Source organism: Electrophorus electricus, chromosome 22, assembly GCF_041902795.1.
Source record: "Electrophorus electricus isolate QZ-2024a chromosome 22, ASM4190279v1, whole genome shotgun sequence".
Lineage (NCBI taxonomy): Eukaryota > Metazoa > Chordata > Actinopteri > Gymnotiformes > Gymnotidae > Electrophorus > Electrophorus electricus.
The window spans coordinates 15324375-15340169 of record NC_137518.1 but is presented as its reverse complement, the minus strand read 5'-3'; the positions used below and the strand labels follow the sequence as shown (position 1 = coordinate 15340169).

Genomic DNA, 15795 nt, shown 5'->3' with positions numbered 1-15795 from the left:
GCGTATATACAGTGAGTAATGGGTTAATTAGAAACAGGTGATAGTGATCAGTAGACCAGGAAACTGGGTCAGGTGGTGGAGACAGATGATGTGGTTTGGACAGGGAGCCCAGATCAGTGTGCAGACACAAAAGGCAAGCTTGTATTTTAAAGGTGCAATGCATCATGTTCTTTGGCTTATACATGTATTTATAAATATTAATATATACTTAAGTAAATGTGTATAAATTTATGTTCTGTAAACTTATAGACTGTGCATTGTTCCACTGTCAGTGACATGCAGCTGGGTAGCATGCAGATCTCTCACATATGATCGATCATAAATGGACTTGCATCAAAGATGGTATATTATTACAGTGCCACATTTACAGTAAATAAGCTCATGCCAGTGGTTTGTCTGTGGTGTTGGTGTGCCTATGTGGCTGGAACACCTGAATTCAATAATTAGAACACATTCTTTTGGCCAATGTAAAAACGTCTTTCCCTCGTCCTGTGTTGTTTCAGCATACGTTAGAGTAGCAACGCGCATCACACTTTACAGTATTCTTCTGACATCTAGTGTTACTTTATTTCAAAAACAATATCGCTATAAACCAAAGTAATTATACTGTATCGTGTTGGACACACTTTGAGGCAAGATTTTAGCATTTTTCCCAAAGGCCTGTATAACTCTTCATTGGTCATTGATTCATAATCTAAATGTGAGTCGAAATTTGTGTATTTTTATTTTTGTTAAACAGAAAACGCCACGAGAATTGTACCTGAGTCTACATGGAAGGAATAAGCTCAACTTTTTTGTGTGTGTATGACGGATTCTTCTCAGATGGATCTGTTTAACAAACACGGTCGTTTTAAACAGAACTTTTCTCATGGTAATCCCTTTCCTCTTAAAGGTGGGGGCGCCTGCCCTGAGAGGCTGCTCAACGGGGTGATCACAAGTGAAATGCATCCCAAAAAAAAACGTTTTTTTGATTGACCGAACAACTACGTTTATCTGTTAAAAATTCAGCAATGTGCAGAATGCGGTTACAAAAAATACATAAAAAGTTATTTTTGCCCAGCCTGTACGCTGTTACTAAGAAAGGGAGGGTACTTGAAGGTGGAGAAAGTTTTAGCTAGCAGTAAGGGAAATACCATGTTAGAGCACAGGGGAGGGACATGTATTGCGGCTATTGAAATGTATTTAATAACCAGAAAAATAATAAAAATTTCTAATTTGTAAATACAGTTGTAAAGATTTTCAGTGTAATACTGTCTCTCAGTTAAGAACACTAAACTGTGTGAGACAGACTGCTAAGAAAGGAAAAGCACCGTCCATGCAGTTGCATAGTCTACCTATAGATTGTAGAGTGGTATGATCCCTTTTTAGACTCCTGCTTACAACAATTCGGAATGCGGTGGTCTAGAAAACGTGGATGAAATAATACGACATGGTGACGGGTGAAACCTCTTTTAAGTGCAATATATTATAGCCTACGTTTGTTATGAGGGCACTGGGTAAGTCCATTTTTTGGCAGTATGAGTTATAGAAATGAACGCAAGATAACTGATAGTTGCACTTCAATGCTTTGAAACAAATGAAATATAAAGTATTCGTAAATCATGGCTGAGAACTGCTGAGTTTCTTTTTCTTACGGCTTAAAGATCTTCGAAATTAATTGCAGGGTTAGACTGTTCTTTCCTATAATAAGTAATATAATGCATAAAAAGTGTAGTGTGGGTATGCCTTGTTACTTTTATAAAATAAATCATATTTAAAATTAATACTAATAAACTAGCTGTTTCGTTCACGAATCACAAAGCAGTTGCTTTTAAAATACGCTTTTTCCTCGGTTCACTCGGAAGCTTTTTTTTTTTTTTTTTTTTTAAGAAATGACTCGGAATTATTAATTTTATACATTGCAGTAAACTTTATGATGTAGCTACATTACTTTGTGGACAGAAGAGGCAACTGTTCATATCTCAGAGACTTGGCTTTGCAAAACTAATCTGTTTGAGTCTTCAGTAGTCTTACACAATTTAAGTTCAAACGTGAATGTTAGGCAGTCGTGAGTTAAGCAGAATTCCTTTGTCTTGTACCGTTGCAGGTATTTATGCAAAGTAGAAATGTCGATGAAACGTTGTAGTCAACAAAAAATATTCACTGCGTAACAGACATGCTTGGTTGGTTGAATACAGTTGCATATTACTGTAGTATTATACATGGTAAAGTACTGTAGTAGTCTGCATGGTAATGCTAAACTAAACCAAACCTTGTGTTGTCCTGGGTCGTCTCGGTTCAAATCACACCCATTACTCCCCCGTGTGAAGATTGTGTGTAGTTTTACATATCATTAATTCAACAGAGGGAGGACTCTTAGTAATTTCCTGCGTACAAGGCTGTACTTATCAGGCCTAATTTCTAATTTAATTTTTTTATTTGGTCAGAGGGAGGTCTCACAAACACTACACAATTATGTTTTTCTCATACTGTGAAAAAGAAATCTCATTCATCTCATTCAATTTTTGTCTTCCATGCACAGTATTGTGTTCCTTGTGTAATTCTTTAGAAGCTGGTGAGTAATTGGGGGGGCACTCTGAGTGACTGGGTATGTGATGGAGGAAAGATTGGAGTGGTCAGACAAGTGGATGTGAATGGCTGTGGAATCCAGGGCTTTGCTGGGCTGTAGCCGGGGTCAGGCCACAGAAGAGCCAAACAGCATGCGTGTATTGTGAATTGCTGACAGCTTGGCTGAACACCCTCATTATCACCTCTGGATGTTGCCTGCCACAATTACAGGCACTGCTGTGATGTTTCAGTCTCAGCTGCTGGTTTTCTGACACACTCAGTCCAATTAGACCCTTCTATGTGAAAATCACAGTAACTTTGAGTAATTATTTTTATAACATGTTAAGCCCTCATTTTATACATAAATATTTATTAATCAGTCCAGCACACCATATGCCACTACACCATTCACACACTTTTAGACATGGAAAGTATATTATTTTACATGTGTTAAGCTTGCTTACAAGGTTGGCTTAGTTTGACTGGACAAAATATTAAAAAGCCCTATAAGAAGGAGTCCTATATGAAGGACTGTCATGTGTATTTGTGGTTGTAATTCCTTTTCTCTGAATAGTCAAAAGTTAACAAAACATTTCAAATCTAAACACAGTGCTTGTCTTTCTGCATGGCCGTTGGTACCTATTCTGCAGCCTAACACTGTCAGACTGCATATTGTAGACCTTGTGAAGAATATGAAGAAACATTTTGTAGTTTGTTGGGTTGACCTGTAAAGAAAAATGTTTTGGATACTGATAAAACCCTTTATTACATGATCTTTTGGCCCTACAGAGGAACAGTTTATTTAATATGCATTAAAATAATTTAATCACAAAAGGACAGTGTGCAAAAGCATAACTTGTATTACAGTGAATAGCACAGAATGACCATGATATTAGAACTGTAACCATAATGCTTTAAACTAGTGGCTTTGATAGGAACACTGGACTTCCATTTAGGTTAAAAAGGAAACATGAATGTCCTCATTTTGATGAATGCATGCCCAAACATGTTGCAATCACATTATTTGAATTCAGTTTGATGTAGACAGTTCTTACTCTGGTGTTTTTCATAGTGTTCCTTAGTTATGAATGTAGTTTTATATTATCCCAAGTACCAGATCATTCATCAGCACCCACACGTTGGTTTATACTTTTACTGGAGCAAGTGTTTGTCCCAAACAAAAAAAAAAGCTTGTGCTGGTGTGTGTGTGTGTGTGTGTGTGTGGGGGGGGGGTACATAGGAGGGTGCTACCACTTGGATTTGTTTTATTTGTCTTCAGTCTTTGGTGAACCTCAGTGAAGGGAGTCTTTGAGTCTTACCCCAGTGATAATGAATATGCAGACTGAGAGCATGTGAGATGAGTTCACAGCTACAGTGGTGAGGGTGGTATGAAAGCCAGAGGAGAAACATCAGTCACTCTCAGTGCGGTGCTGCATTTACAACCCCCCTAGTGTGAAACCCAACAGTTTCACTTGTACCAAACATCGGGGTGGGGTACTTTGGGCCCTGAAATACTCCTTCCTCCTCCTACTTAAAAAAAAAAAAAAAAAATTACCAACCAGGGCAGAATATTGCTCTAGGCATCTCTTATGGTGTTGTTAAGTTTAAGTAGGAAACCATGGATTTATAAGTCACCACCCCTGAGTGATGTGGTGAAGTACCATGCTGCTTCCTTGGAGCTGAAATGTGTTTTTGATGTTTCAGTAGTGTACATCATGATGTTGCGGTTGATGTTGAGAAATGTTGATTTAACAGTAAATTTTAAAACAATGGAATTCAAATGTGTCCTAATGGATTGAAATGACAGCATTCCCTTTCTCATCACCTTTATGCAAAAGTAGTTGTTCATTCTTTTATTTTAATTTCTGTTTTATGAGTATTCATTCTACAATATTACTGTAGGTAGATTAAGGTTCTAGTTAATCCAGTCCATGTTTCACGTTGATTATTCTTATGTAAATCTAGCCTGCGGTCCCTCCTACTGGAAAGTCAAAGACAGCCGTGGTTCACTGCCAACCTCTGTGCGCTTCAGCTCCCTTTCTGAATGAACAGAGATCTCCTGAATCACATGCCTTCACTGGCTCCCATGCACGCTAAGCCTGCACACTGCAGTGGCAGGAAGAAAATAAATTATCAGCAGGTCTCTGCACAATAATTGGCCTGATGTGTAGCTAGACAACCCATAAAGTCATCTAACTGTAATACTATTGAAATCCTATGGAGGTAGCACTAACCAAACGAATATATTTCTGCTTCCTAACAGTGTTATTAGATCTGGTGTTACCTTGTTGCAGATACCTGACACAGACTCGATCATGACACTGTTCAGAATATTAAGGCACAGAAAAAGTGTAATCTATTTCTATGGCCTCAAACCAGCATCTAATGTTCCTGTAGGTTTTGCAAAGAAGTGTAGGCTGGTCCACATAAACATTTGAATACTTTTTACTTCATATCATTCTCAGTCTGCCCTGTTTATTCTGGAACCTTAAGGGTTGAGTGTGATGTGTGTAATATGAAAATCTGCTAAGACATTTCAAACATGGCTAAGCTGGGGTTGAAATACCTTTGTCTGCATCTAAAGTAGCAGACACAGGTCTATTGTATCCTTGTGCTGGAAATTCCCCTGGGTATTTTTTTTTTTTGCTGACTTCTATATATGATGAACAAATTTTAGTTACTTCCTAGAAAAAGAGACTTGTGGTTAAATTTGGTGCATTTAGTGTGTGTGGAACCTTAACTATGCCAGCATAAATGGCAAAGTTATTTCTGAAAAACCTATGTGCATTCTACTCTTATGTGAGTATAAGGTCATGTAAGATGGTTTCTGCATGCATTTTTAGATACTGCATTCATTACATGGTTGAGAGATTTTGGGAATTTCTCCCACCTGCATCGGTTCACTAATCTGGCGTACACCGTTTCTCATTCGGCATCTCGATAAGACATTGGCTTTGCCTTGCTCAGTGTAACAGACATTTGCTTCCTTCCTTGGAACTTCTCTTCTGCTTTGTTTCTGCCTCTCCAAAAGGTAATATCAGCTAAAGCCATTTGAAATGTATAAGTTTGGAGGCTGTTAGTGAAATCTGACACTAGCTGCAGTGCAAAGTTCTTCACATTCTGATGTGACTTAGGTGCTTCATATAAACTGATGTTCTTGGAGAGCCAGTATGAGGGTAAAGACCCTGTATGCATGGGGGAAGTATATGCAGCGTCTGCCACAGCATTCTGGAGGAATTCCTCACATTTGTAAGTAGGTATACTTGATATACTTTTTAAAAGGAGTGGGTGTCAAGTGGGGTATAGTATTGTATCCAATTTTATTGTTGCATCCAGTATCTTTTATATATAAATATGGTAGCTTCTTTTTTTTAAAATAATCAAAATAACCCCATAGAGAAATATGCTAAATGCAAAAGCTACTAATATGCTATGGATATTTTTTCATATACTAAATTTAGACACAGGAACATGTTAGGAGAGATGCAGTGATAGATACAGTAGTGTAGACTGTAGACTGTCTGGCCGCCGGTTTTGTGTCTTTTCTGACTTTTATCTTGAGAATTATTTTACAGCCTTATGTGTTCGTTTCCATTTATGGTGTGGTTCTTGCCTCGTCTTATTATATCGGTGCGTCAAAATCTGATTAAAAAAAAACAAAAAAAAAACCAGACAAGGGGAGTCATTAGCGCCGATAGCTGCTTGTTTTATCACATTTGAGCGTTGCAGGGTGAGTCGCTCCTCTAGTGAGAGATTCACACAGGTATGCGCGCGTCACTTCCTAACCATTTATTCGTGAGAGGAGAGGAACTCCGAGGGCAGTGTACCTGTGGAGCAGTAAGCGAAGACAGAACCGTAACTTGCTGAAAGCATAAATCTTTGGAAGTAAACTGACTTCAGCGAATTTTTTTTCCTTTGAGACGCGCGTTGAACATGTAAGTAACCTTATTTCTTTTCTAATCACTGAATAATATAATATAATTCAGATTTCCAAGCTATGTTCTCTATGCATTTTCAACTAATGCTTTCGATATCGCTGTCTATGGTGAAACGTCTTATTTTGTTAGTTCGCTTGTTTTGCTTTATGTAGATTTGCTATCGGAAGATTAATATTCTGATACTTGGTGAAATCTGATACTAACTGCAACTCCAGTGCTGCTTGTTCTGCGATAGGACCGTGGCGGGTTATTTTGACTGTAAAGACATTGTTCTCCGTGTTTTTTTGGCCTGTAATTTCATATAGGTTAGAAAGTTTATGCCTTGCGTTTCAAAAGGATGAATGCCATTATGTGTTTTGGGTGTGACTGTGGTTATTTTGACTTTGAGCATGATGTAAGTTTTAATTATGGGTTTTTGATTTATAGATTTTTTGTAGTTTTCTGTGATTTACTTTTGTATTCTTGTATTCATGTTTTTGATTTATAGATTTTTTGTAGTTTTCTGTGATTTACTTTTGTATTCTTGTATTCATGTTAACTTAATTCACATTGTATGACATTTTGGAATTCTGTGGGGAAGGCCATGGAGACTGGAAGAGATTTATGATGTTTTTTCAAGGAATAAATCCATAAATATCAAAAATTAATTGAATTTGCCACGGACGCCGAATATCTAGAATTCCGAGTTCGTCTAAAGTTCATAAGAAATGGAACACAATTTTTCTGCAATTTGAAACACTCTTCAGGCTCAAGTTTAATACATATGGAAACGTCTTGGTGATTCTTTGTATTGATAAATTGAATTAAACAATCCAGTCAAAGTATTAAATGTTGTATGGTTTAAAAAGTGCTTTATCTTATAAGAATACCATCAATAATACTTTCCCCAGGAAGGGTGAAACAAGCTGTAATAAACCCCTGTACATGTGGCTTGTTGTAACTCGGGATAAGCTACTATTACATAGCTCTCTTACCTGTTAATCATTCTCTCAGCTGTTGATATCCCTGCTTACTCAAGACACAGTCATTTTGATGTGGACAGGCACGAGCAGTCCCAGAGACGGGAAGTTAAACAGACTCTACTTTTGGCCTGGGGCATATACAATGGTAGACGTCTGTCACTTTGTACTTAAGTATAGTCTCGTGTAGTGGTCTGATCTGTGGGATTGATGTGATGGCCTTCTGATGTCATACCTGAGTCATGGCTGACAGGAGATAGGGAGTCATTGGACATGTCATGGGAACCTGGAACTCTACATGGGAAAACTGGAACTCCTATGTTGACACTGTGGCATAATGTTCATGTTGATGAACATAGACCAAGGTCTTTGGATGCAGGATCTTCTCCCTTTAGTTCCCTGGACAAGAAATAACAGTTCTCATCCAAAAGGACTACTTAGCCTCATCTTAATGGAAATGGGGAATTAAGCATTTTTATTGACCTGTCCATGTTGTGTTTTTTCGAGCACTAATTTGCACTTTGCTCAATATTCCCGTATCCCTGTCTCCTTGCTATTAACGTGACCCAGAAAAGTCACCCATTTAGGAATGAGCAAATTAAAGGAAACAGTCTACCTTAGGTTATTTGAATTCTCCCTTGGTTAAACCCTGGCCTGAGCCCCTGCTGACAGTGCATGGCTGTGAGGCATAGTTAGCCTGAGATTCTGAGTGGCTCCACTAAACTATTGTTTGACTGACTTAGTCTCCTGGCATCTGTTTTGACCCCTGTGGCTCTGGGTCAGCAGACCCTGTCACGGTTGAAGGCTTAAGTAGTTCCATGGGACTGACTATACTCACTTTGGCTCAGATCACTAAAGTAGTCAGCAGGTATAAATAGTAATGCTATAGTAATTGATTTATGTTTCTCAGGGGACTATCAAGACATTGAAAACATAGTGTTTGGTCTTGAAGAGCACAAGTCTAAAAGTTATGGAAGCCAAAGAGGAAACCAGTGACACAGACAGTGGGATTATTTTACATTCAGGTAGGTTCACCTATATGTGACACTGTTAATTACATGATCATATAAATGAATATATTTAGTTTCATAACAGTTTTTTATTGTGCTTAAAACCTTTTTGGCTGGATCTTGAGATATATAACCTAGAAATGCTATTGCTGTGAAGATTGTTCTTTGCATGAAATATATATTTACCTGCAAATATATACCTGTGAAATTTATGATGGAATGTATACATATTTGTGTATTGTGTGGTGTTTTATGGGGAATTCCTAAGATAAAATCAATTTAAAATAAGGTTCTCTCAGTTTGATTCATGTGACAAATTCTATTCAAGTAAGACACAAATTCAACTGCTACATGGTGTAGAGAAAACTAGTGCTGTATCTGAATCGGAGGATGTATTTTGGGGATATAATGAAGTACTCTGCTCTCACAGTGCCCAAAGAGATAGTTGGTACCATTTTTCTTGGTATATGTAATATAGACACCCCCTGTCTGTCTCTCACAATCAATATGAGATTATCAGTCCAGGCTGAATAGGCACTTTTGTCTTTTGTGATCTTTGTGTAATTAGACTGGTAGTACATTCTTTTGTATACTCTTGTCTCTGAGTAGAGTAGACTGGTTAAATTCCTCCTTAGTTTTACTTCTGATCATAACACTATTTTTGTACATCTGCTTGTTTCCTTTAAGTACACCATAGCAGTGTGCTAGAAAAGCACACACCTGTTCAGAGAAGTAACCATCTTGAATCCAGAATTTCATCCTTAATATTCTCACATAGGCTTGCAGTGATGCATGATTGATATATACACTTTATATAGACTAATATAGAGTAAAAAGAAGGGTAAAAAGAGTGAAGGGATTTATATAAATTCTCTAAAAGTGTGCATGTATTTGTCTTATAGGCCCTGACAGTCCCAGCACTGTGATGAAGGACGTGGGTACACGCACTCGGGCTGTGAAACTGAAGCATCAGTCACTGCAGGACAGGCTAGAGCTGTGTATTCTGGAGCTGAAGAAACTCTGTATCAGAGAGGCTGTGAGTCATCTTACACACACACACACGCGGGCATCTAACTTAGATAAGTAATTACTAAACAAAATGGACTTCCACTGCAGTATCAGAAATTGTGATAGACCTTCTGGAAAGGAAAACAAGTCCACAGCTCAGCTCAGAAAAGTATGAAAAACATGTATTAAGCTTCATTTTTAGTGACCTGAATTTGGGGTAGAGTATAAACTGTTCTAAGAAAAACGTTTCTTCTCCAGTGGATTCCGCACCACTCTGTTAGCTTTGCAGATGAGTACCGCTTCAACTGGGTCAGATCCCCACCTCTTTCCTACACCTATTTTTTACTTTGCCAAACAAAAGAAGGCGGGTTGCCTTACTGTGCCATGAGGCAGGGTTATGGCGCGCTCCTCAGAATGAGACATCGGGTCTTTCCACTTGCACACGCTTGTTAAGGTGTTCTGAAGAGAGTCTGTGAGAACACCTCACCCTTCTGTGACAAGAACTGAAGTCAGGCCCTAGCGACGATGTTTGTATTGTCTGTAGTTGAATTGGCACACCCTTGTTGTGGCTCACCAGAACTGGTGACATGTGGGTTTGTGTCTCTGTTGAAAATATTACCACAGAGAGCTTTTATTTGTTGCCTGCGTGTTTCAGATGGGATTGATCTTGGGAGGGACAGCAGGATTGCTTTAGGAGGCAGGATGAGAAAGAACAGAATCTTTTGAATAACGTAGTTGCGTAACTGTATTGGTTGAGAACATCGACTTGTCTGAACTTGCTGAATGTAGTAGTTAATACCTGAAAGTCAGGAACAGGGGTTAAAGCCACACTGACAGAAACTCATTCGTTGTTCCATCTCACACTGAACACAGTTTCAGTTATGTTTCAGCTGAGCTCTTGAGGTGTGCAGTATGAAGCCACAAGTACCAGCATGCCTAGAGATGGCCTTTTCCCACTGCCCTTCTCATTCTTCTCCATGTTTAAAACCATAAATCTTCCACTTCATGCAGGAACTGACGGGACACTTGTCCTCAGACTACCCTGTCTTGCCAGGAGAAAAGCCCCCCCTGATCCGTCGCCGTATAGGCGCTGCTTTCAAACTGGACGAGCAGAGCTTTCTTCATAGAGGAGAGGTAAAGAATTGAACCAAAAGGCCATTTCCACAATCATCTGCCACATATCTCACTGTGGTCTGTTCCCATAAACATCTAATAATCTTTAGGGTTAACCCTCTGGGGTTTAGTGTTATTCCATATTGTTGTAACTAATATATGCCTGTATGCATATATATATATATTATATATTACTTTAGTATTATGATATGTTTTTCCATTTGACTAGTGTTTGACCTCAGAGGGACTAGAAACATTACATTAGGAGGCGGAACTTCTCTTCATCTCAAACCTGTTTAATAGAAATGGGTCATACAAATATATTTGACATATGGAAATTCACTGAGGCGGTGGTCCTGTAGGACTCGGAGCTAAGCGCGGTGGAGGCTGAGCTAGCCCTGCAGCAGCAGATCTACACAGCAGCACGGCGACTGTGCCAGGAGGAGCCTCTCGGCAAAGCGGTGAAGAGGAGCAGGGTGCAACAATGCAGGCTGGAGGAACAAAAGCTCAAGGAGCTCCAGGGGGCCGTGTTCCAGCTGCGACTCCAGCGCGGCCGCTCTTCGCCACGGCCACCTCTCGTCGTACAGAAACGTGAGCGAGCTTTTCTGTCATAAAGCCTAGTATGGCTAAAACTTCACACCAGTACCAGCGATTACTGTGGAGGAGCGATTTATAGTACTTAGTTTTAATGACTGATGATGCTTGCATTTCCAGATCAGGGAGCCTCAGATGACAGTTCGCTGTCCGATTCGGCAGTGATGGATGAAGGTAAATGTAGAGCAAGATGTAGCCCCTTTACGCATGTAGCCCCTTTAAGCAAGGATGTATATTTGTATCTCTAACAGTGATGTCTGTAAGTATTGTCTGTATTGATGTAAGTAAGTGATGTCTGAATTGACGTATAATTTCTTTGGGGATTCTTGTAGAGGAGCTGACAAGCCAGTCATCTCAGGTCTCATCAGAGCCCCCTCCAGTTGGAGACCCTTGTTCTGTGCCCCTGGGTCCTCCCCATCGCCCTCTCACCCCCACTGGCCCCTTCCTTCTCCCTCCTGAGCCAAACCCCCACCAGACACCCCCTGTCCCCCTCAAGGCCTTACATGCCTGCCCCAGCCCCATACCGGAGCATGACCCTGCCCCCATTCAGAACTCCCCATGGAAGGAGTCCAGCCTGGATAAGCCTTACGAGAAACAGAAGAAGTCTCACTCCAGTAGCACCAAGTCCAGGTACGCTGACATTCTGACCCCAAACAGGAGATTTGTTAATGGACTTTTTGCAGTTTGAGTTTGTAAACAATTTTCAAACTGCAGAGACTTTGGAAATATGACCTTTCCAACTGACTTTTGCCTCAAGCGTTCATTAAGACAGACACAGTAATTTCTTAGGTGTGTATGGCTACACCTCCACTTTACTTATGGCCTTGTTTAAAAAAAAAAAAGTCTTTCTAAAGTTTACCATACTGCAACAAACTGTCAGTCTGAAAAAAAAATTGATAGCACTGAATCACTATAATTGACAGCAATTCTTTATCTGGCAGTCCTGCTGTTACTCCTACATTACCTTCACTGGAAGCTTGCTTTGAAGTGGCAGGCCTAACATTGCAAATACCTACACATGCCTCACTGAGACACAGCCAATCCAGCAGCGCCCCATCTACGCCAGACCTGCATCTGCACAGAGGACAATCTCTCAGGTAAGCAGCCATCTTGGAGCACACAAACCACTCATTCTCTTTCTTTTTCATGCACTCTGTGTTTTGTTGTTGTTGTTTTTTTCATGGTTGCTAATGTTTGTACTCTGACAGAATTCCAAACAGTGAGATGGCACGCAACGTAGAACAGGACAGAGGACGGCCACAGCGGTCCAGGAGGAGACTCACTGATGTCAATCTGATGTCACCAGACTACTCCTCTATGAGATTAGCCATGGGAAACCCACTGTACAGCTCCAGCTGTGAGGACAGCAGTTCTGAGCACTCCTCAACTCCTTCTCATGTCAGCTCACCTTGTCTCGAGTACCCAACGGTGCTGCAGATTCCATGCCAAGACCACTACAGATATCACTACAGCAGCCACACTGACAGTCACATGCCTCAGTCCTATGTGCCTCTCAGTTACTACAAGAATTCTTCACCTCAGTTGTCCCCTAGCATCTACACATATGTGGATGAGGGCAGGGGCAATGAGGTGGACATGGATAGGATGTACATCAGGCACCAGCTTCCCCCTTCTTGCAACAATACACACTACGAGTACTGGTACGACGAGGCTCCACCACACCAGCAGCTCTGCAGGCTGATACCCCCTCACGTCAAGGTGTCCCGGACCCCATCGCTCAGAGAGTACCCCCACCACCCCAACAAGGGCCTACCCCGCCAGGTGGTGTCTGAGGAGCTTAAGTCTTGGCACCAACGCAGCCAGTTACGGACACCAAGGCCACATTCCCTGGACAGGCACCGGCAGGGTGCCATGCGCTTTCGGAACACGCCTGGACGCGAGTCACCACTTTCACAGCAGCACAGCTTCCAGGAACAGCAGGTGAAGTATATTTTCTGACCGTATACTGATGGGGCAGAAACAAATTCATCTACTCTCTTGTATCCAGAGGCACCAACGTCAAAGGCACCAACAGCAAACACCCCATGTGGATCATGCAGCTAGCTGAGGGCTTTATGAAACACAATAGCATGAGTTCACCTTACCATCATGTTTCAGTCTGTGGGAGAAGAGTCATTTGCAGCACAGATAGGGAATCAGGCACTGCCTAGGCCTGTCTATAGAGTCACGGAAGCTTCCAGAGAAACTCCAGAGGTTTAATAACACTGTTGTATCATATACTGGAATTAGGTGTGGCACACAGGTAAAGAGTGCTTCACTGGATATGAAGAGCTCTTGAAGAGACTTAAAGAACTATATAAATAATTAAAGTATTTGCCATAACTGGATTAACACACATGTACAATATGTACTTTAAGGTTAATATATATTAACTAAAAGGCCTTTTTATTAACACACATTTTGTGGTAAAAGACATTCAAGGTTTGTTATTTTAGTAGTTTACAGTGGCTAAAATACATGTGAACCTGATATGTTGGTGAGCATTCCTTTGGCTCAAGGACAAAAGCTTAAACTGAATGAAGGAAAACTGATTGTGGCCCTGCCCGGTGGTTCCACTATAAATCCTGAAGTGGCTAGATAAGGTGATTGGCCAGCATTTTACATACTTCCTTTCCAGGTTATGGAAACCTCTGGAAGCATCAATTTATGCTCCTGGAGGATGGCTGGCATGTTCCTGATGCTGAAACTGATATTAATTATATGGACATTGTTCTGTGACCTTTTTATTGCTCTTGTGGAACAATCAGTTTGATATAACATTGTTGGGTTTTAAATCACAAGCTCTACTTAGGGTGTTGATGTATTATTTTTAAGGATCAAAAATGTTCCTCACTACTAACAATTGTAGTGTTAATAGCTGTGTAACACACTGACACTCATCAGTATGAGCTCAGAATGGGCAGAACAATATGACTTGGTATTCATACCAAGCGAAAGTGAAGCAATCCCCTTAAAGATGGAAATGTGCAATTGGAAACCAAAAGAATGTGTACCACATGCCCCAGCAAGCTGACTTCATAAAAAAGAAAATTCCTACAAATTAATTCGGCTGTGAAAGCGAATGTTTTGCTTAGGGAAAAGGGAAACCAAAATAAAGAAAAGAAGGTGTGAAAGTAGACACTTTCACTCTTTCCAAAATGAAACTGTAGCTACCTATATCTAAATTAACTTTCACAATGAAAATATAATGCTTGTACATTGTAGCTCAGATTGAAGCCATAATTTGAGTGTAATTGAGTCAGTGTTCATTAGTCTTCAAGGATGTGTGTTCATATGCGTTCCTTTGGCTGTTTGGGGGCTCTTTCTGATGTATAAGACCTTGATATTCTCTTGAGTCCAGTCAGAAGACAGGATGTGGGAACACTGATTCTGCTTGACTCACACAGTTGCTACATTCCAGTATCAGGTTTCAGCCATTGCTAATGATTTACACGGTCAAGTATTTCAACACTGGAGCAGCTGAGATAGTTTTAAATACATTATTTTTCCAAATATCAAAGTGATGTACTTTTTCTTGCTTAAATCACCTTTTTACATATTTATAAACTGGCCAAAAGGCTCATGGTAGCCCACTAATCAGTGAATTCACTGTATTTAATAATCCGCAGTTGATTTCAGCACTTGGATGTGTTTGTTACACATAAATGTTCTCAGCAGTGTCCATATGGTATTAAGAAAATAGACAAAATAAAAAACAATAAAGGACAAACTTTTTTCAGTTCAGTAGATGTGATGTGCCATCAGATTTTCAAATGTTTGTTTTTGGTTTCCAGAAAGACAAGCTGTACATTTCATCAATACTTCTATCTGCTATTTGATCTGCCTAAACAGATTTTAATGTTTTTTGGGTGTGTTACCTATGGTGGACTAAAGCAATCACTGAGCAAGGATTATTATTTGAAGGATTCAGTCGAGTCTCTTAAAGCTGACCTGTTATACATAGGGCTTAATGTGAGCCACTCCTTCAGTCAACAACACTGAGTCAGTGAGTTTCAGTGCTGATAGAGATTTACCCCATATATACATTCACTCTGTCTTACCAGCGAGTGCTGATAAAAGTCCTTCAGTGCTGTAATTCAAGGAAAATATGACTTGTTGGGGGGGCATTTAATATAAAAAGTTTTTGCTGTATTGTATATATTTATCTGTCTGTCTCTCTGTCTGTCTGTCTGTCTGTCTGTCTATTCCCACTCCAGCTACCCCAAAGACGGATCGTCCAGAGGTCTGCAGACGGAACACCAATCAAATGGTATGAAGAAGATGACAAAGAGATTGTCAGCCAGGTGTAGAAAAAGGACTTCTGGAAAGAAACATAGAAAACACACACACACACACATACACACACACACACACACACACACACACACACACACACACACACCTCAGTGACAAGAGACCTATTTATGTTTTAATTTATTGAACTACTAGATGAAAGTGATTTAGCCATAGTTATGTCTATAGCTGGACTAACCTTGATCAAATGCCTTTTAACGTTATAAGACACTATATGTTTCATAACTGATCTACTCTGAAAGACAATGTCGCTAATAAAATAGATTTTTATATGTCTACATTTTGTACAATAAAAAAGGTTTATATGCTGTT

The 15795-nt window shown here is 39.9% G+C and overlaps 1 protein-coding gene across 3 annotated transcripts; it reads left to right on the top strand.

Moving 5' to 3' along the window:
• Positions 1–1386: 1386 nt before the first annotated feature.
• On the top strand, positions 1387–15793 carry inavab (innate immunity activator b). Of its 3 annotated transcripts, none has more exons than XM_027012424.3 (10): positions 1387–1496; positions 8355–8469; positions 9357–9490; positions 10474–10596; positions 10938–11166; positions 11290–11343; positions 11502–11799; positions 12111–12266; positions 12378–13110; positions 15387–15793. In XM_027012424.3, the coding sequence occupies exons 2-10, from the start codon at positions 8415–8417 to the stop codon at positions 15477–15479; spliced, it is 1875 nt and encodes a 624-aa protein (XP_026868225.2). In that variant the 5' UTR covers positions 1387–1496; positions 8355–8414; the 3' UTR covers positions 15480–15793. The 3 variants fall into 3 exon arrangements, with proteins under 3 accessions (XP_026868225.2, XP_081561234.1, XP_035376168.1); XM_035520275.2 differs by lacking the exon at positions 1387–1496 and adding an exon at positions 3792–6482; XM_081705108.1 differs by lacking the exons at positions 1387–1496; positions 8355–8469 and adding an exon at positions 3791–6482.
• The last annotated feature ends 2 nt before the right edge of the window (positions 15794–15795 follow it).